This window comes from Schistocerca gregaria, chromosome 7, assembly GCF_023897955.1.
Source record: "Schistocerca gregaria isolate iqSchGreg1 chromosome 7, iqSchGreg1.2, whole genome shotgun sequence".
Taxonomy (NCBI): Eukaryota; Metazoa; Arthropoda; class Insecta; order Orthoptera; family Acrididae; genus Schistocerca; species Schistocerca gregaria.
In genome coordinates this window covers 119,409,454-119,430,830 of record NC_064926.1, presented here as the reverse complement: position 1 = coordinate 119,430,830, position 21,377 = coordinate 119,409,454, and the positions used below count along the sequence as shown (strand labels likewise).

Genomic DNA, 21,377 nt, shown 5'->3' with positions numbered 1-21,377 from the left:
TTTATTTATTCTGCACCTGTTTTGGTACTGGCTACCATCTCCACAGGAGTTGATTCTGTGCATCAACTGGTCAAAAGTACGTCTCTGCCAAAAAAGACGTCAAGTATAAAAAGTTACGAATTAAGAGTAAGTGTGTACACACTTCTAATCTGTAAATCTACTACAGTCGAATTTTAGTGAAACAATTATTGTGATAATTCTTCACATTCGTCATGTTGCCCTTTTGGCAGAGATGTAATTTTAACAAAGTAATGTAAATTATCATCTCCGATGAAGGTAATAGCTAGTACAAAAATAGGAGGAGAATAAATAAAATTGAATGGCTGCTGGCACAAAAAAATATTTTTTCCAGATATTTATCGGCTGCAAACAACGAAGAACGCTTGTTTTATGATTCGCTGAGGAAATACACCATGGTAAAGCAAAAGAACAGATGTTCATGTAAACTTCATTAATTTGTTTATGTATGTAACAAAAATGATGATGTGTAAATTTAAGAAAGTCGTTTCAAATTCGAAGAAAAATGACTAGGCGTGGTAGCTGATAAATCATCTAATAAATACAACAGATAGGTAAGGGATGAAGACTTTAGCAATTTTAGAACTGTGAAAAAAATCCCACACTTTGCTCTTCAGAGCAAAGAACTTGGATATAGACTGGACTTATTAAACTCTTAACAAAGAAGCAAGTATATTTTATGAATTAAAATCAACTGAATATTTATTTAGATTTTTAGATTTCATTTCCAACAGGTACCGGAAATAAAATCTAAGAGCAGAAATACAGAAGGTCCACGGATTTCTATTCTATCTACGTTCCACAAGAAACCATTATGGATTATTCCTGTCTTGCATCTATATTGCTATACTCCTCACATGACATGACCCACAAGCATCTGCAATCTTGAAATATTTCCAGAAATTCTGTGAAAGTTTCGTCCGCCTTATACCCTTTCACGTATATTATAACAGCATTTAATCACGCACGTATTGACAAAAGACGAACACATCTTGGTAAGGCAGCTCTACACAACGGCACAATGTGTTGGCTGGAGCGACTGGACGGGGTGGATCGGCTGTCGAACGAAAGTTCGTCTGTCGGTCGAGAAAACGCGTCCCATTTGTGGGTCGGTCAGTAGGTTGGTGCGTGTGTAGGGTCCTTTACCGCTCAGTCGCCATGGGCGTAACGCACAGCGTACAGCGTGTTCTTATTATCGCACTTGGCCAGGCCCAGGTCTGGGAGGAGGGGGGGGGGGGGGGAATGGGGCAAACAGGGGTATCTACCCCGTGCGGCTCTTTCAGTGAGGCGCCAAATCCATATTCTTCAAGGAAAAAAATCTTGTTTCACAGTAGTTCCTAGCATCCAGCACACGTTAGTTTATCGAATATCCGTATGATTTTGAAACGCATTCCCGTTGGTTTTTGAACATGTTTTAAAACATTCTGATTTCTGAACGAATCATAAGTCGACTTTTGAATGCGTGCATAATGTGCGTGATGTCTCCTGCCAGGGGAATCCCCGTCGCATCAAGAAGAAATAAACTTTCACTAACGAAATCCATAGATTCATACTACTACCAGAGTGGAAATAAACGCCTAATAAGAATAACAGGGTAAGAAAGACTACATATTATCTTCTCGGTGTATCCAAGAAAATGAAATTTTAACAGAAAATTTTTGGCAGGGCGCTACATTATTAACGGTCAGTTGTACAGTCCCCAGTAAGTGGCCTCAGAAGTTCTATTCTCGGAATAGTGCGGAAAACTTCTCGTGGAAAGACGTAATAACGCCTAACCTAAGAATAAATGCGAGATAGCAGAACGGTGATTCTGGCAAGTTTAGTTACGGTCACCGAAGAATATGTTTTGACAATGCCAGGAATAGTTAAAGAATTAATGATGGAAAGATTGTTTCTGAGAACGAGGAAGTTGAAGAAACAGGACATCACACAAATTATGTGGAAAAATATGACGATTCCGAATTTACATACAAACTTCGTACTACTACTATTTTTCGATCTCATGCTTGAAAAACTGGATCGTATGAATGAAACGTGAAACTACTTCCGCACATAAGATTTTTTGCTTGTAATGAGCGTAATAGGCATTTGATATTGGTTCTTCGTGAATTACACTCCTGGAAATGGAAAAAAGAACACATTGACACCGGTGTGTCAGACCCACCATACTTGCTCCGGACACTGCGAGAGGGCTGTACAAGCAATGATCACACGCACGGCACAGCGGACACACCAGGAACCGCGGTGTTTGCCGTCGAATGGCGCTAGCTGCGCAGCATTTGTGCACCGCCGCCGTCAGTGTCAGCCAGTTTGCCGTGGCATACGGAGCTTCATCGCAGTCTTTAACACTGGTAGCATGCCGCGACAGCGTGGACGTGAACCGTATGTGCAGTTGACGGACTTTGAGCGAGGGCGTATAGTGGGCATGCGGGAGGCCGGGTGGACGTACCGCCGAATTGCTCAACACGTGGGGCGTGAGGTCTCCACAGTACATCGATGTTGTCGCCAGTGGTCGGCGGAAGGTGCACGTGCCCGTCGACCTGGGACCGGACCGCAGAGACGCACGGATGCACGCCAAGACCGTAGGATCCTACGCAGTGCCGTAGGGGACCGCACCGCCACTTCCCAGCAAATTAGGGACACTGTTGCTCCTAGGGTATAGGCGAGGACCATTCGCAACCGTCTCCATGAAGCTGGGCTACGGTCTCGCACACCGTTAGGCCGTCTTCCGCTCACGCCCCAACATCGTGCAGCCCGCCTCCAGTGGTGTCGCGACAGGCGTGAATGGAGGGACGAATGGAGACGTGTCGTCTTCAGCGATGAGAATCGCTTCTGCCTTGGTGCCAATGATGGTCGTATGCGTGTTTGGCGCCGTGCAGGTGAGCGCCACAATCAGGACTGCATACGACCGAGGCACACAGGGCCAACACCCGGCATCATGGTGTGGGGAGCGATCTCCTACACTGGCCGTACACCTCTGGTGATCGTCGAGGGGATACTGAATAGTGCACGGTACATCCAAACCTTCATCGAACCCATCGTTCTACCATTCCTAGACCGGCAAGGGAACTTGCTGTTCCAACAGGACAATGCACGTCCGCATGTATCCCGTGCCACCCAACGTGCTCTAGAAGGTGTAAGTCAACTACCCTGGCCAGCAAGATCTCCGGATCTGTCCCCCATTGAGCATGTTTGGGACTGGATGAAGCGTCGTCTCACGCGGTCTGCACGTCCGGCACGAACGTTGGTCCAACTGAGGCGCCAGGTGGAAATGGCATGGCAAGCCGTTCCACAGGACTACATCCAGCATCTCTACGATCGTCTCCATGGGAGAATAGCAGCCTGCATTGCTGCGAAAGGTGGATATACACTGTACTAGTGCCGACATTGTGCATGCTCTGTTGCCTGTGTCTATGTGCCTGTGGTTCTGTCTGTGTGATCATGTGATGTATCTGACCCCAGGAATGTGTCAATAAAGTTTCCCCTTCCTGGGACAATGAATTCACGGTGTTCCTATTTCAATTTCCAGGAGTGTATATTCTGTCGTGTTGTTTCTGTAAATGAGGCAGATAAAAATGACCATCTGTGCCAAAACATTCTCGCCTGTTTCATGTGTTACAACTGGTGCAATATTAGAAAGGCCTATTTCGTTTTATCTAGCAGACAGAGACAAAATAGACGTAATCAAATCGAGAAACCATACCAGTCTTGGTTACTATTCGTATTAACAGCTTTTTCAGTATTAGACAACATTTTCATTTTTCATGTAGCAAAATGTTTGACGGACTTTGATGAGGTAACAGAGTCTTTCGCAGAAAGGAAAGCACACCGTGTAAAGCTGTAGCAACATTAGAGAGCATAAAATGCGGGGACCTAATGACTGAAGAAATATGTACTGTCTTGCTTACCGTTCCTATATTTAATTTTATGTCACACAAAAAAGAAAGTTGTTAGCTAATAGGCAATAAAGAGTGCAAATTTTCTGTAGAGTTGTTATTCTCCTGGTCACCAGTATTATTTGTGAGTTTGTTGCAAGAGGGTTGGGATGTCAAACCGGCCGAATGGGAGTAGCAGAGGCACTATGGGATATTTTAATTTCCACTGCCCTGAACATAGGTTTGATTGCTTCCATTACAAAATATACACATTTGAATTCCACAGAACGAAATCTTGTGACGTGCGATAGAAGAATGCTGTGTGAAGAGGCGTGGTTCTGCGCCTTGGCACATTTAAGACAAAATAACATGTCTTACATTTCCTGGAACGTATGTTACTTATATCAAAATCTTCAGAAAGATGTCCGCTACAAAATTTCTAAATTTTGGACTTCTAATCTCAAACGCTTGAGTGTGAGGAAGGAGGGGTGGGGTGGGGGGTGGGGGGGGGGGGAGAGGGGGCACTATCAGGTTCTTGCCTTGATTCGGAAATATCGAAGATCCGGGGATGTGCTTGACTGTACTTGAGACAGCTTGGCTCCCGCTCCATGTTAACGAAATCCAATGAGATTCCAGCAAACGCGGAAGAATTGTGTCGTGATGTTTATATCTTGTGGTAAACACAGTGTAGTGGCAGGTGGAGCCAGGCTCCCTCAGCGCGGCATATCTCTCAGTCGCTGGAGCCAAATCTCGAAGCGTCCTTGACGCGCACCTCTGATGACCCGCGCAGCTCTGCCGACCTTCGGCAGAAGCGGCACACCTGGAGCGGGGAGAAACTCGCGGGTATTCCCCGCAACCGCTGCGCTACCTACAACGCGTCGACATTTCCTTAAGCCGTCGGCACACGAACCGAGCATCCGAGCGTTGAGCGTTGGCATGTTTCTGACGTCACAGCGTGGAATAGCACGTTCGGGAGTGTTTCCGAACGTGCAGAGCAATACCTGGCATGTCAGATATTCCGAGCTTGCGTCTGAGCGTTGACCAATGAGATGGCACAACGCCACTACGTCACACGCAAGCCGTCTCCCTTCAGTGCAGAGTTGTGAGGCGCCATTTTGGCATTCATTTGAAGCCTTTATGTATATATGCCATTTCTGAGCACCAGCAAATTGAGAATCACTGGAAAACCCGTTGTTAACTGTGTAGTTCGTTCCAATAAAATAATGAGAAACATGATATCCGTGGCAAAAGAATTATTGTAACTTGCGTATTATGTGAGTAGGCTATTTGAAGGCTGCAACACACTGAAGATCCACCCAAAACTTATTGTTCTTGGTACAATTTGTTATAATTAAATTTCAATTAATAACATAATTATCTACGATTATCTTTTTATCTTTTTAGCAAGGTGATTAGATGCTTGGCGTGTGTTCTTGGTATAGTGTAAGGAGTAGCGTCAGTGTCCACTGATGCACTCGTAATTGGGGCAGTGGTTTATGTCCAAACACTACCAAATTTTTTCCCCTAACATTCGCGTTTTTATTAGGTTCTGATACATTATTATTAGTTTAATATTGATATATGCTATAATATTTGACGTTATGTAAACATAAGTTCACCTTTTTTGAGGGGGACTTTGTTCGATTTGCTTGATTTACAGGACAGCTTGCGCTACTTGTATAGAGATATTTTGCTCCTATTTCTTTTACGCTTCGTAATTCACATATTGCAAAGATTCTGCTACTGGGTAGGGATAGTGATCAAGTAAGACTGACCTTGAGGTTTTACTAAAATGTGGGAATGATGAAATAATGTTTATCTTATGTGGAGAAGCATTCCAAATTTGTACCGCACTGTTTGTAGTGGAACTTTTAGTAACTTATGTCCTCACTGATTGGACATTGTACTTTCCTTTTCGTGGACGTTGGAGGAAATGTGCGTTGTAATAGAGCTAACGTGGGAATTTTACGCGCGCCCGTTGAGTAAACAGTGTGATTTACGAACTAGAAACATCCCTGAACTGCCGCTGGAGTGCGTTGCGATAGTGTATACCACGTTGGGGCCCACGTACCGTATGCACAAGTCGCATCGCCCCTGAGCGTTCAGCAGCACGTTGAACTTGCCACGCTCCACGTTAACGTTCGACTGCACGGTCCGTGTGCCGACGGCTGGTAGGCAACAAACGTTCCTCGAGGAAACTAATAATTGTTATCTACAGACCTACCTCATTTCGAAATGCGGAAAAAGAAATTTAATAAAAAGCGGACCACAGTCTCGAAATGGAAGAAGAGACATCACGGTTTAACGTCCTGTCGATTTCGAGATTATTATGGACTCTGATCACAAAATGCGGATACGGCAGTACTTGGGAGGAAATCGGCTGTCTTTTAACCGTCAGTCTCCTCACGCAGATCTGAGAGACATTAAAACGACTTCGGCCACGTTAAGTTACAACACGAACCGTCTCCGCAACTGAGTAAGGAGCACAAATGTATGATGTAACTGATTGTTTTCCGAGCTACTCAGGTTTTTCTGCAACGCACCTCGTACGGTTTCTATGCTCATTACTTTTGTTTCTTACTGTACGCTGGAGCATACTGTGGGGTATCCCAGTGTATTCAGAAGGTCAAGTATACAAGGCAGTTACCTCAACTGCACATGTATTTGCCAGAGAAGGAAGACAGTGTTTAAGATCTTCTGAATGTAAGTCCGAGATGCTGCCTGTGTCTCAAGCTAGCTTATCACCTTCTGCTTCACTCGCGTACACTGAATGGTCTGCATAGGTATTTTTTGTTTTTCTTTACTCGAATTTTTTGTTGTTCACAAATTGCAACACCGGCTAAACATTTCACGCTAATTCTGGCAATAGAATCATGGTATTTTCCGAATGTACTAATGACAAACAAAGCTGTTCTGCTAGATCGAATCAAAGGTTTCAGTTAACCATGCCTTTTCCGTTCTTGTGGCGAGATTTCATAGAAACTTTCGTCCCGTAACACTAATTTCTTAATATCTAACCGAGAAGTCAAATACCAATTTTCATATATTTCGCTTCCAAACTGTAATGTAATGCAACATTTGATAAAAATGTTTATCCCCTATTTAACTCCACTCAGGGGCTGAATTTCCAAAACAGTGAAACATTTTTTTTTTAAATTTCTAACAGGGAACCCAAATCCAAATTTTCATCAATTTAGCTTTGAAAATACTTTCTTAATGAAATAATTTCATTAAACTTTTCATTCCCTATTTCACTCTCTTATGTTGTCCAATCTCCAAAAACACTGAAACACCTATTTTTTTTATATCTGACGGAGAAGTCAAATATCAGTTCTTATAAATGTAGCTTTGTAAATGTTTTAGTAGTTCTTTAATCATGATTTATTTTCCAAAAGCTTTCACCAAGTATTTCACTCTCATAGGCGACAAATTTCCAAAAATACTGAAACGTGTGTTTATTTCTGATCGAGAAAACGATTACCAATTTCCGCAGGTCTAGCTTCAAAATTGCCTTAATAGTGCTTTATTTTCAAAAAAAATTTCGTCCTCTCTTTCACCTCCTTAGGGACGGAATATCTAAAAATCACTTCTTAATCGACACCTGCGGTATAAAATCAACGGCGTCTGGAAATTTTAAGATTCTATTCTTTGTGGTTTGGGTTGGGCGATGAGTCTGTGAGTGAGCCAGTCCGCACATTGCCGTTTATATACAGCGATTATTGTTAACTAGTGATAAGCTGCACAAAGTGCCGATTTCACACCCTTTACGAAGTTGCACGAAGGAAGGTTCGAAATTTAAGGTTAAACATCCCGTCGGCGACGAAGTTAATAAGGATGGAACGCAAGTATACCGGGAAACCATACCAGTAATCAGTGTTATTCACTGAGCAAATATTACAACAAAGAAAAATTAGAAAAATTAATTAAATTTCATAGAGAAGGACTAATAACTTTTTCTTCTTGTGACATTGTAATTCTATGAAGGATGGCAAAGTTTTTGCATCACTTGACCAGAATAGATAGTTCCTGAGAATAATAATAACATGAATATCAACAAAACTAAAAGAAGGCTTCTGGGCATGTATTCGAATTAAATCAGATGTTACTGAGGAAATTAGAGTAGGAAATTACAGTGTAGCTATTTGCACAGCAGAATAATTGATGAGGACAGAAAATGCGGTCTGACAACAGCAGAAAAGCTTCCTTGAAAAAAAAAAAAAAGAAATTTCTTAAAGTTGAATAAAATAGTCGAGTGTTAGGAAGTCTTTTGAGAAAGTATTAGTCTGGACTACAGTCTTCTACGAATGTCAAACGTAGATGATAAGCAGTTGAGACCAGGAGATAATAGAGGCTTTTTGAAATTTGCTGCTTCACAAGATTAGATAGATAGGCTCTGTATCGAACCAGGGAAACAAGAAGGGATAGTCTCATATGACACTTCCCGTGGCATCAAGGAATTATCAGTTTGGTGATAGGAGAGAGGAAGGGAGGGAGAGGGGAGAGAGAGATAGAGAGGGGAGAGAGAGAGTAGGAGGAGGGGGGCTGTGCATGTACAGGGGTACCATGCCTTGACTAGACTAACCAGGTTCAAGTGGACGTAGGTTGCAGTTTTTATGCAGAGATGAAGAGGTTTGTACAGAGCAGACAAGCGCTAAGAGCTGAAATAAAACGTTCAGTTCGTAGACGACGGCACAAACATCATCAACGACAACGACGACGACGGCGACAAAAACAACGTAACAACATATATACAGAGCTTTACTTACAGTGTGTAACAAATATTACAAGAGCAAACACGACAAATTTGTTACTCCGTTGCTAATGTATCTGGTATAACAACCTAAACAAGAAACTATTATATGTGGTATACCATGTTGCTAAACGTTGAAAACTTGTATTCGACGTGTTATAGACCTTAATTTCTTAACACACGTTTTGCAGTAATGAGTAACCTATAAAAGACGGACGCAGTGTTTCAGGAGCGCAACCTTTATTAACTCTAGTAGTTTGCTGACACTAGCAGCGGCGTAAAGATCATGCCTCCGACTAATGGAATACAATTCCTAAAACGGCATTTGTTATCATTCTTCATTAAGTCAATGGAATGGGAAAGTCAAATACTGGTGCACTTAAAATTCGGAAGAATTTAAATTGTTAATGTCTGTGAAAACATAAAATGAGCAAGAACTTTATTAAGTGGATATTTATGCTGATACAGGCTTTTTTAGATACACGCTGGTGATACAGGCTTTATTAGATACACGGTGCAATATATGATTACGGGTAATTACAAGTTCTAAAAATGAATGGCTAAGATATTCACCAGTGCTGAGATGATAGTGGATTCGAGAGCTATTTTTCATGCTCAGAGATTTGTTTGAGACAATTTCGCAAGTTACGTTATACGAATTTCATTTCGTGTTATTAGCTTAATGTCGATTGTGAATTATATATTCTGTCTGCACATTGAGCGAGGAAACCACATAGTAATTTGTAAACATAAATAAATTTCACGGAGAAGAAATAAAAATTTATGGTTTGCTGATGACATTGCAGTTCTGTAAGAAAGCGCAAAGAACTTGGAAGATCGGTGGAACTAAATGGATAGTTCCTTGAAAAGACGTCAAAGGAATATTAACAGATGTAAAACAGAGGTAATATAGTGCAGGCGCTGCTGAGGGAATTAGAAAATGAAACGAGACACTAAAAGAGGATGGGTTTTGTTGTTTAGGCAACAAAATAACTGACGATGGCCAGAGAGGAAATGCAGAGGGGATATAGAAGGAAAATCAGTTCCGAAAATGAGATATTTGTTAACATCTAATGAAACGTTACGTGTAAGAAGTATTTTGTGGAGGTATTTGCCTGGAGCGTAGCCTTATACGAATGTGAAACGTGGCAGATATCAAACAATGGAAAATCCACGATGGAGTGTTGACACTATTATGTTGTGCCTATCTGCGACTGAACATCGCTGTATGGTGAGTAGCAGTCTATCGTTTTCATAATATTGCCAAACGTCGACAAATAAGCACTTCTGAGGAGTACGAGGATTTGCAATATGGCGCTGCAGATGAATATTAATGAATAAATGTGTAGATCTACGACTACATCTACATGATTACTCAGCAATTCACATTTAAGTGCGTGGCAGAGGGTTCATCGAACCACAATCATACTATCTCCCTACCATTCCACTCCCGAACAGCGCGCGGGAAAAACGAACACCTAAACCTTTCTGTTCCAGCTCTGATTTCTCTTATTTTATTTTGATGATCATTCCTACCTATGTAGGTTGGGCTCAACAAAATATTTTCCATTTGGAAGAGAAAGTTGCTGACTGAAATTTCGTAAATAGATCTCGCCACGACGAAAAACGTCTTTGCTTTAATCACTTCCATCCCAACTCGCGTATCATATCTGCCACACTCTCTCCCCTATTACGTGATAATACAAAACGAGCTGCCTTTTTTTGCACCCTTTCGATGTCCTCCGTCAATCCTACCTGGTAAGGATCTCACACCGCGCAGCAATATTCTAACAAAGGACGAACGAGTGTAGTGTAAGCTGTCTCTTTAGCGGACTTGTTGCATTTTAATTGTCCTGCCAATGAAACGCAACCTTTGGCTAGCCTTTCCCACAATATTATCTATGTGGTCTTTCCAACTGAAGTTGTTCGTAATTTTTACGCCCAGGTACTTAGTTGAATTGACAGCCTTGAGAACTGTACTATTTATCGAGTAATCGAATTCCAACGGATTTCTTTTGGAACTCATGTGGATCACCTCGCACTTTTCGTTATTTAGCGTCAACTGCCACCTGCGACACCATACAGAAATCTTTTCTAAATAGCTTTGCAACTGATACTGGTCTTCGGATGACCTTACTAGACGGTAAATTACAGCATCATCTGCGAGCAACCAAAGAGAGCTGCTCAGATTGTCACCCAGGTCATTTATGTAGATCAGGAACAGTAGAGGTCCCAGGACGCTTCCCTGGGGAACGCCTGATATCACTTCGGTTTTACTCGATGATTTGCCGTCTATTACTACGCACTGCGACCTTCCTGACAGGAAATCACGAATCCAGTCGCACAACTGAGACGATACCCCATAGGCCCGCAACTTGATTAGAAGTCGCTTGTGTCAAAAGCTTTCCGGAAATCTAGAAATACGGAATCAACTTGAGATCCTCTGTCGATAGCGGCCATTACTTCGTGCGAATAAAGAGCTAACTGCGTATCGTATCACTAATGGCACACGTTGATTACAAGAAGGGATCAATTGATAGTACACATCCTGAGGCATCAAGGAATCGTCAGTGTAATATGGAGGGGAGAGTAGGGGTAACGTGGTAATGTAGAGGGCGACAAAATCGTGACTACAGTAAACAGGTTCTGGTGGATGCGGGTGCAGTAGTTAGCCAGAGATGAAGATGCTAGCACAGGAGAGACTCATCCTCTTATTCAAGACAACTTAGAACAGTTACTGATAAACTGGCATTTTGTGTATTATCTGTTGAGATTCGCACGCCTGTTCTATGCCAAGTGAGTTGTGCAGTCCGACGGTCGAATGTCGATGTTCAAGTATAATGACTTTTCTGGAGACAAGAAATCTATTCTGTAGGAATCAGCATGGGTTTCGAAAAAGACGATCGTGTGAAACCCAGCTCGCGCTATTCGTCCACGAGACTCAGAGGGCCATAGACACGGATTCACAGGTAGATGCCGTGTTTCTTGACTTCCGCAAGGCGTTCGATACAGTTCCCCACAGTCGTTTAATGAACAAAGTAAGAGCATATGAACTATCAGACCAATTGTTGATTGGATTGAAGAGTTCCTAGATAACAGAACGCAGCATGCCATTCTCAGTTGAGAGAAGTTTTCCGAAGTAAGAGTGATTTCAGGTGTGCCGCAGGGGAGTGTCGTAGGACCGTTGCTATTCACAACATACATAAATAACCTTGTGGATGACATCGGAAGTTCACTGAGGCTTTTTGCGGATGATACTGTAGTGTAACAATGGAAAATTGTACTGAAATGCATGAAAATCTGCAACGAATTGACGCATGGTGCAGAGAATGGCAATTGTATCTCAATATAGACAAGTGTAATGTGCTGCGAATACATAGAAAGAAAGGTCCCTTATCATTTAGCTACAATATAGCAGGTCAGCAACTGGGAGCAGTTAATTCCATAACTTATCTCGGAGTACGCATTAGGAGTGATTTAAAATGGAGTGATCATATAAAATTCGTCATCGGTAAAGCAGATGACAGACTGAGATTCATTGGGAGAATCCTAAGGAAATGCAATCCGAAAACAAAGGAAGTAGGTTAGAGTACGCTTGTTCACCCACTGCTTGAATACTGCTCAGCAGTGAGGGATCCGTACCAGATAGGGTTGATAGAAGAGATAGAGAAGATCCAACGGAGAGCAGCGCACTTCGTTACTGGATCATTTAGTAATCGCGAAAGCATTACAGAGATGATAGATAAACTCCAGTGGAAGACTCTGCAGGAGAGACGCTCAGCAGCTCGGTACGGGCTTTTGTTGAAGTTTCGAAAACATACCTTCACCGAGGAGTCAAGCAGTATATTGCTCCCTCCTACGTATATCTCGCGAAAAGACCATGAGGATAAAATCACAGAGATTAGAGCCCACACAGAGGCATATCGACAGTCCTTCTTTCCACGAACAATACGAGACTGGAATAGAAGGGAGAACCGATAGAGGTACTCAAGGTACCCTCCGCCACACACCGTCAGGTGGCTTGCGGAGTATGGGTGTAGATGTAGAACCGAGAGACCGTTGCTAAACCCTGGAGATTCAGGATGTCAAACCTGGCTGACGGACATTAAACACGTAAAAATAGACGACACGAAAGTGAACTCACCCAGAAGCGAGCAGAGCGCCAAGTGCAGCAGCCATGACCACGACTTCATCTTCGCCCGCTGCCAGCTGCGGCTCTACTGGCTGGCAGCGAAGACCGCCGTCCACCGCAAATGCCGCTACTTACCGACTGCCCGCATGACGTCACAGCCCCCAGGCGGTCGTCAACACGGAAGTTCCTGTCCTCTCCGCGTGTTCTCCGAAACGAGGTGTGCTATCCACATCGAAGTAATAGACAGTTGCACTCTTGGACTACGGTAACCACCCAATTCCCTTGCGTTATACGAGCCGCGTGTTTTAAGTAAGTAAAGTTTTGAAATTTAAAAAAAGATGTGCTAAGATATCTCAATAATTTTATTTTTACATGAAAACCTGCACCTTAATCTACACACTGACGCCGTTACAGTCTGATTCTTCCTCGTTTACGTTGTGTACTGAGTGTTTAGGATGCCTCCAATAATCGTGCGTCCCGCCGACTGTGAAGGACGGGCTGTTATAAGAGTTCTTAGTGCTACAGGCCTAAAAGCGATCGATATTCATCGTAATCTCTGTGCAGTTTACGCAGAAAAATTATGAGTGATGGAATGGCAAGAAAGTGGATGAGAGCATTTAAAGATGGCTGCACAAATGTGGATGATGAACAACGGAGTGGGCGTCCTTCGGTCGTTAATGAAAGTTTGGTGCAGGAAGTGGACAATAAGGTGAGAGAAAACAGACGCTTTACGATTTCCTCCTTGCGGGATCTATATCTACATCTACATCCTTACTCAGCAAGCCACCTGACGGTGTGTGGCGGAGGGTACCTTGAGTAACTCTGTTCAAAAATTGTTCAAATGGCTCTGAGCACTATGGGACTTAACATCTATGGTCATGAGTCCCCTAGAACTTAGAACTACTTAAACCTAACTAACCTAAGGAACATCACACAACACCCAGTCATCACGAGGCAGAGAAAATCCCTGACCCCGCCGGGAATCGAAAGCGGGAACAAGGGCGCGGGAAGTGAGAACGCTACCGCACGACCACGAGCTGCGGACAACTCTATCGGTTCTCCCTTCTATTCCAGTCTCGTATTGTTCGTGGAAAGAAGATTTTGTCGGTATGCCTCTGTGTGGGCTCTAATCTCTCTGGTTTTATCCTCATGGTCTCTTCGCGAGATATACGTAGGAGGGAGTAATATACCGCTTGACTCCTCGGTGAAGGTATGTTCTCGAAACTTCAACAAAAGCCCGTACCGAGCTACTGAGCGTCTCCCCTGCAGAGAGTTCCAGTGGAGTTTATCTATCATCTCCGTAACGCTTTCGCGATTACTAAATGATCCTATAACGTAGCGCGCCGCTCTCCGTTGGATCTTCTCTATCTCTTCTATCAACCTTATCTGGTACGGACCCCACACTGCTGAGCAGTATTCAAGCAGTGGGCGAACAAGCGTACTGTATCCTACTTCCTTTGTTTTCGGATTGCATTTCCTTAGGATTCTTCCTATGAATCTCCGTCTGGCATCTGCTTTACCGACGATCAACTTTATATGATCATTCCATTTTAAATCCTCCTAATGCGTACTCCCAGATAATTTATGGAATTAACTGCTTCCAGTTGCTGACCTGCTATATTGTAGCTAAATGATAAGGGATCTATCTTTCTATGTATTCGCAGCATATTACACTTGTCTACATTGAGATTCAATTGACATTCCCTGTACCATGCGTCAATTCGCTGCAGATCCTCCTGCATTTGAGTATAATTTTCCATTGTTACAACCTCTCGATATACCACAGCATCATCCGCAAAAAGCCTCAGTGAACTTCCGATGTCATCTACAAGTTCCTTTCCTAATGTTTCTCGTAGTGTTTTGTATGGTGTTGTGACCGAGCACTTGAATTACCGATAATTGTGCGCACGTTGGGTACTGAACATGTTGACGGTTGTGCACAAAACCAAACGTTTAGACAGTGCATTGACTTTCCTTGAGTGGTACCACAATGACGGTGATGATTTCTTAAGCCAAATTGTTACGGGCGATGAATCATGAGTGGCCTTCGTCACACCAGAATCAAAGCAACAGTCTATGGAAGTTGAGCAAGGGCATCGTTTTGCTGCATGTGGCGAATCAGACCATCGAACTCATCACATCTTGTCGATGGGAAACTCTGGATCATTCTCCGTACAGCCCCGATCTTGCGCCCTGTGACTACCATCTGTCCCTGTACTTGAAGAAACACCTGGGCGGTCAGCGTCTTCAACACGAGGACGAAGTCAAAACAGTGGTTATGCAGTGGTTAACAAGTCAGGCGGCAGACTTCTATGAGGAGGGTAATTCAAAATCTGGTACAACGTTATGACAAGTACCTCAATATTGACGGAAATTATGTAGAAAAGTAGATTAAGCTACAGGCTTTCATGTAAAAATAAAATTATTGAGATATCTTAGCACGCCTTTTTTAATTTAAAAACGGTACTTATTTATAAAAAAAACACGCCACGTGGTATTTAAGAAAAGAAGTAAAATACTCTGAAGTTATACGTAAGGACTTCAAAAAGTAAGTTACACATGTCGTTCCACGCTAAGACCATTACGCAACAAGAGCAACGCGTTGTCAGAGAAGAATAAACGTTCCGGGAGTCCAGCAGGCATAATTCTGCTGCGGCACGGGCAACACATGTACGGCAGCGTCTAAGAGAAATGGCGCAGCAACTGAAAACGTACATCAGAGCAGAATTGCGCGGGAGAGCACAGTTCTTGTAGACAAACCGTCTAAACTGCACGCACATTCACAGTGAAATTTTGGCGGACTAAATACTATGTCGCGTCGAGTCGTGGTGAAATGGAGCCAACAAGTTGGCCGAGGCCGCACAGACGAGTGTGTTGTTGATGTGCCACAAAGTCCAAATACAAAGGGGTCCAAAAAATGTATCCACTGTTTAAAAGTCCATAACTTGCAAACTAATTGGCGGAGTTGTCTTATTTTTGGTGAAAGTGTAGCTTAAAGTCCAACTTGAAGATATCACTGTAGGTGTTCGAAATGGTCTCCATTAACATCAACGCCGGCCGCGGTGGTCTCGCGGTTCTAGGCGCGCAGTCCGGAACCGCGCGACTGCTACAGTCGCAGGTTCGAATCCTGCCTCGGGCATGGATGTGTGTGATGTCCTTAGGTTAGTTAGGTTTAAGTAGTTCTAAGTTCTAGGGGACTAATGACCACTGCAGTTGAGTCCCACAGTGCTCAGAGCCATTTGACCCATTAACATCCACACACAAACAATGCCACCGAACTGCAGCACGAACTACTGACTGCAACGTGTTCAGTTGGATATTTGCACACGAATGTACGATGGATTCTCGAAGTTTATCCAATGTGCGTGGCTTGTGTCGATAAACGTCGTCATTTAGTGTTCCCCACAGGTAAAAGTCCAGAGGAGTTAGGTCTGGGGAACGTGGTGGATACTCCACAGCACCGTACGGCCTATCCATCTTCCTGGTAGATTTTCGTCGAGATACGCCCTAACACTATTTTGTTAGTGGGCTGGGGCACCATCTTGTTGAAAGTAAACTCTTCCGTCTCCATATAAGTCTCGGATGGCAGGTAAAATGGATGCCTGAAGCTTCTGAAGGTACACCTCACCGGTAACTGTGCGGTCAAAGAAGAATGGCCCAATCAAGCCCCGGTAAGACAACCCACACCACACATTTACTCCTGGCAAATTCACGGCTTTGTCTACATGGACGTTCGGATTTTCGGCGTGCCAGTAGATTCAATTGTGGCGATTTACTGTACCATTGAGTTTGAACTGTGTCTCATCAGACCACACAATCATCTCTGCACACTCTTCATCGTTGCGCACCATGTTAGTAAACCACTCGCAGTACTCCATTCTACGATCTGGGTCGTCCTCGTTCATTGAGTGTAGCAGTCGTGGGGTGAAGCACTTCCACTTTCCTGCCTTCAAAATTCGCCGAACACTTGAGCGACTCACTCCAGTTTCAGCGGCACACTGTCTCACAGACTTCTGTGGTGAGCGAGTGAATTGTCGAAACACACGACGGGAGTTAGCTGGACGTGTTACTGTTACAGGACGTCCAGATCGTTGTTTGTGTACGTCTTTAACTCAGCCTTCGGCTTCAAATTTGTCTCGGATGCGACGAATCGTTAAACGTGTCGGTGACTCTGTTTGATACTCATTTCGTCATTGCCGTTGAACCTCATTAATGTTTCCGTATTTAAAATACCACTTCAAAACTGACTTCCTTCCATCGAATGTAAGGCTTGCACCAGCCATTTTTACTCGAGTAACTAGGTGCAACTAAGAACAAAACACTATCTGGCGACTGTCATCTGACAAAACAAAACAATGCAATACAATGCTTGTGCGATTACCGGAACTACAAACCATTACACTACCAAAGATGAGACCGTCAGTTATTTTGCCATTTATGAACTTTAAAAAGTGGATACGTTCTTCTGGACCCCTCTGTATTACAACATGTCATTTCCAACTCTTCGGCAAGCTGAAAGAACATCTGGGGGTCCATCTAACATCAATCCGCGTAGCTACATCTGTTCTTCCATTAACCTATCACACTTCCACTCTAGCCTGTTCCCTAAGCTAATCTTTCCCCTCGTTCTCAAGTAATCTGCAAAATGCGTTTCGCCGTTATTCCAAGATCAACGTACAATTTTGGAATGGTTTTCTGCACTGGGCCGGCCTTAGTGGCCGAGCTGTTCTAGGCGCTACAGTCTGGAACCGCGCGACCGCTACGGTCGCAGGTTCGAATCCTGCTTCGGGCATGGATGTGTGTGATGTCCGTAGGGTAGTTAAGCTTAAGTAGTTCTAAATTCTAGGGGACTGATGACCTCGGCAATTAAGTCCCATAGTGCTCAGAGCCATTTGAACAATTTTTTTCTGCACTGGGGGTCCATTTTTCACTGCCAAACTTGTACATAGGATGTATTCGCAGTTACGAATATGGACAACCATCAGCTGTATAGTGGAATGACGACACTGAAAACTTGTGCCGTACTGAGACTCGAACCTGGATTCCCCGTTTACCACGAGCGGTCGCCTCACCATTTGGCTATCCGTGCACGACTCACGGCCAGGCCCCAACTACCATATGTCATTAACCATGTGTCTAAAACCTGTAACTCGTATATCCATTATGTATATTCCCGTACAGGGGAGACATTTTACTTGAAATGTCGACAGATAAATGCGAAATTGCAGTGTCTGTGATATTCCCAATTACAATGCAATGTTGTTTCGGACATGAATGCATGCATTTCGTATCGTACGCCATAGCATTAGGTCAAACCTGATAATATACAAAGCCCAATGCTCTCAACGAAATATTAACTTCTTTATTTTACTGTCCATTCATCAGATCATTCTGTGAATTCATTTGAAGCTTGCATTATTATCTTTTTGACGTCTCGGTTATACACTACCAGCTGAAAAATTCTCCTATCGGAGCACACAAAAATGCGAATATATTTCTTTTGATTTTAATAGACTCTCAAACGTGACTACCAGCTGCCTCATTCTACCTTCCTCAACACCTTTAAAATTTTCTAAAGAATTTTGGCATTCGATCATAGTCGCGCTTTTTTAAAATACGCAACTCATTTCAAATGCCCACAAGCTACCTTAAATGTAACTAACTCACACTCATTAGTCCATCGCTGTAAGTCGCTCATACCGATGCACTCCAAGTTGTCGTTTCTCACCCGCTCATTAAGCCGAACTCATTGTTATTACATCTACACCTACGTCTACATAGACACAAGGCAAGCCAGCGTACGGTGCATGGCGGAGGGCACCCTGTACCACTACTTGCCATTTCCTTTCCTGTATCACTCACAAATAGAGCGAGGGAAAGACGACTATCTATCTCTTATCCTTGTGGTCCTTACGCGCAATGTATGTTGGCGGCAGAAGAATCGTTCCACAGTCAGCTTCAAATGCCGGCTCTCTAAAATTTCACAATAGTGTTTTTCGAAAAGAACGTCGCCTTCCATCCAGGGATACCCATTTGAGCTCCCGTAGCATCTCCATAACAGTTACGTGTTGTTCGCACCAAACGGTGACAAATCTAACGGCCCGCCTTTGAATTGCTTCGATGTCTTCCTTTAGTCAGATCTAGTGCGAATCCCAAACACACGAGCAGTATTCACGAGTAGGTGGCACCAGGGTCCCACAAGCGATCTCCTTTGGAGATGAACCACTCTTTTCTAAAACTCTTCCAAGACCGAAGTCGACTATTCACCTTCCCTACCGTATTTCTCAAATGCTCGTTCCATATCATATCGCTTTGCAACGTTACGCCCAGATATGTAAACGATTTTACTGTGTCAAGCAGTGCATTAGCAAAGATGTATCCGAACGTTACATGTTTGTACTTCCTACTCAACCTCATTAGCTTCCATTTTTCCACATTTATAGCTAGCTGACATCTAGCAATTTTGTATAAGTCGTCTTGTATCTTTCTACAGTCACTCAACTTCGATACCTTACCGTACACCCAGGTATCATCAGCAGACAACCGCTGATTGCTGCCCATCTGTCCGCCAAATCATTTTGTGACTAGAGAACAGATGCCCACTCACGCTTCCTGGCGCACTTCTGACGATACACTTGTCTCTTATGAACACTCGCCGACGAGGACAACATACTGGGTTCTGTTATTTAAGAAGTCTTCGAGCTACTACGAGCTTGTTCCATAAGCTCGTAGCTTTGTTAACAGTCTGCAACGAGTCACCGTGTCAAACGCCTTCCGGAAATCTACACCACTGGCCATTAAAATTGCTACGCCAAGAAAAAATGCAGATGATAAACGTATATTCATTGGACAAATGTATTATACTAGAAGTGATATGTGATTACATTTTCACGCAATTTGGCTGCATAGATCCTGAGAAATCAGTACCCAGAACAACCAACGGCCTTGATACGCCTGGACATTGCTTCAAACAGAGCTTGGATGGTATGTACAGGTACAGCTGCACATGCAGCTTCAACACGGTACCACAGTTCATCGAGAGTAGTGACTGGCGTATCGTGACGAGCCAGTTGCTCGGCCACCATTGACCAGACGTTTTCAACTGGTGAGAGATCTGGAGAATGTGCTGGCCAGGGCAGCAGTCGAACATTTTCTATATCCACAGAGGCCCGTACAGGACCTGCAACATGCGGTCGTGCATTATCCTGCTGAAATGTAAGGTTTCGCAGGGATCGAATGAAGGGTAGAGCCACGGGTCGTAACACATCTGAAATGTAACGTCCTCTGTTCAAAATGCCGTCAATGCGAACAAGAGGTGACCGAGACGTGTAACCAATGGCACCCCGTACCATCACGACGGGTGATACGGCAGTATGGCGATGACAAATACACGCTTCCAATGTTCGCTCACCGCGATGTCGCCAAGCACGGATGCGACCATCATGATGCTGTAAACAGAACCAGGATTCATCTGAAAAGATGACGTTTTGCCATTCGTGCACCCAGGTTCGTCGTTGAGTACACCATCGCAGGCGCTCCTGTCTGTGATGCAGCGGCAAGGGTAACCGCAGCCACGGTCTCCGAGCTGATAGTCCGTGCTGCTGCAAACGTCGTCGAACTGTTCGCGCAGATGGTTGTTGTCTTGCAAACGTCCCCATCTGTAGACTCACGGATCGAGACGTGGCTGCACGATCCGTTACAGCTATGCGGATAAGATGCCTGTCATCTCGACTGCTAGTGATACGAGGCCGTTGGGATCCAGCACGGCGTTCCGTATTACCCTCCTGAACCCACCGATTCCATATTCTGCTAACAGTCGTTGGATCTCGACCAACACAAGCAGCAGTGTCGCGATACGATAAACCGCAATCGCGATAGGCTACAATCCGACCTTTATCAAAGTCGGTAACGTGATGGTACGCATTTCTCCTCCTTACACGAGGCATCACAACAACGTTTCACCAGACAACGCCGGTCAACTGCTGTTTGTCTACGAGAAATCGGTTGGAAACTTTCCTCATGTCAGCACGTTGTAGGTGTCGCCACCTTCGCCAACGTTGTGTGAATGCTCTGAAAAGCTAATCATTTGCATATCACAACATCTTCTTCCTGTCGGTTAAATTTCGCGTCTGTAGCACGTCATCTTCGTGGTGTAGCAATTTTAATGGCCAGTAGTGTAGTAATACGGCATCTGCCTGCTGCCTGTCATGGATAGTTCTCAGTATATCATGTGAGGAAAGGGCAAACAGTTTGACACGAGCGGTGCTTTCTAAAATCATGCTGATTCGTGGCCATAAGCTTCTCAGACTCAAGAAAGTTTACTATATTCGAACTGACAATATGTTCAAGGATCCTGCAGCAAAACGAAGTTAAGGACATTGACCTGTAATTTTGCACATCTGTTCTTCTACCCTTCTCATATAGTGGAATCAAGTACACTTTATTCTAGTCGCTTGGGACTTGGTGCTGAGCGAGGGATTCACGATAAATGCAGACTAGATAATAGGCTAATGCCGTAGAGTACTCTTTGTAAAACCAAACTGGAATTTATTTTGGACCTGGTGATTTATTTGCTTTCAAATCCTTCAGTTGTTTCTCTGTG

The 21,377-nt window shown here is 43.7% G+C and overlaps 1 protein-coding gene across 1 annotated transcript in view; it reads right to left on the bottom strand.

Annotated features, from left to right (window-relative positions):
• The window catches only part of LOC126282207 (modular serine protease-like), a 314,749-nt gene extending 301,850 nt beyond the window's left edge, over nucleotides 1-12,899 (bottom strand). Inside the window, exon 1 of the mRNA XM_049981753.1 lies at nucleotides 12,788-12,899. Within this exon, the coding sequence (XP_049837710.1) occupies nucleotides 12,788-12,836 (49 nt within the window). The 5' untranslated portion in view covers nucleotides 12,837-12,899. The remainder of the gene's footprint in view (nucleotides 1-12,787) is intronic.
• Nucleotides 12,900-21,377: the final 8,478 nt, after the last annotated feature.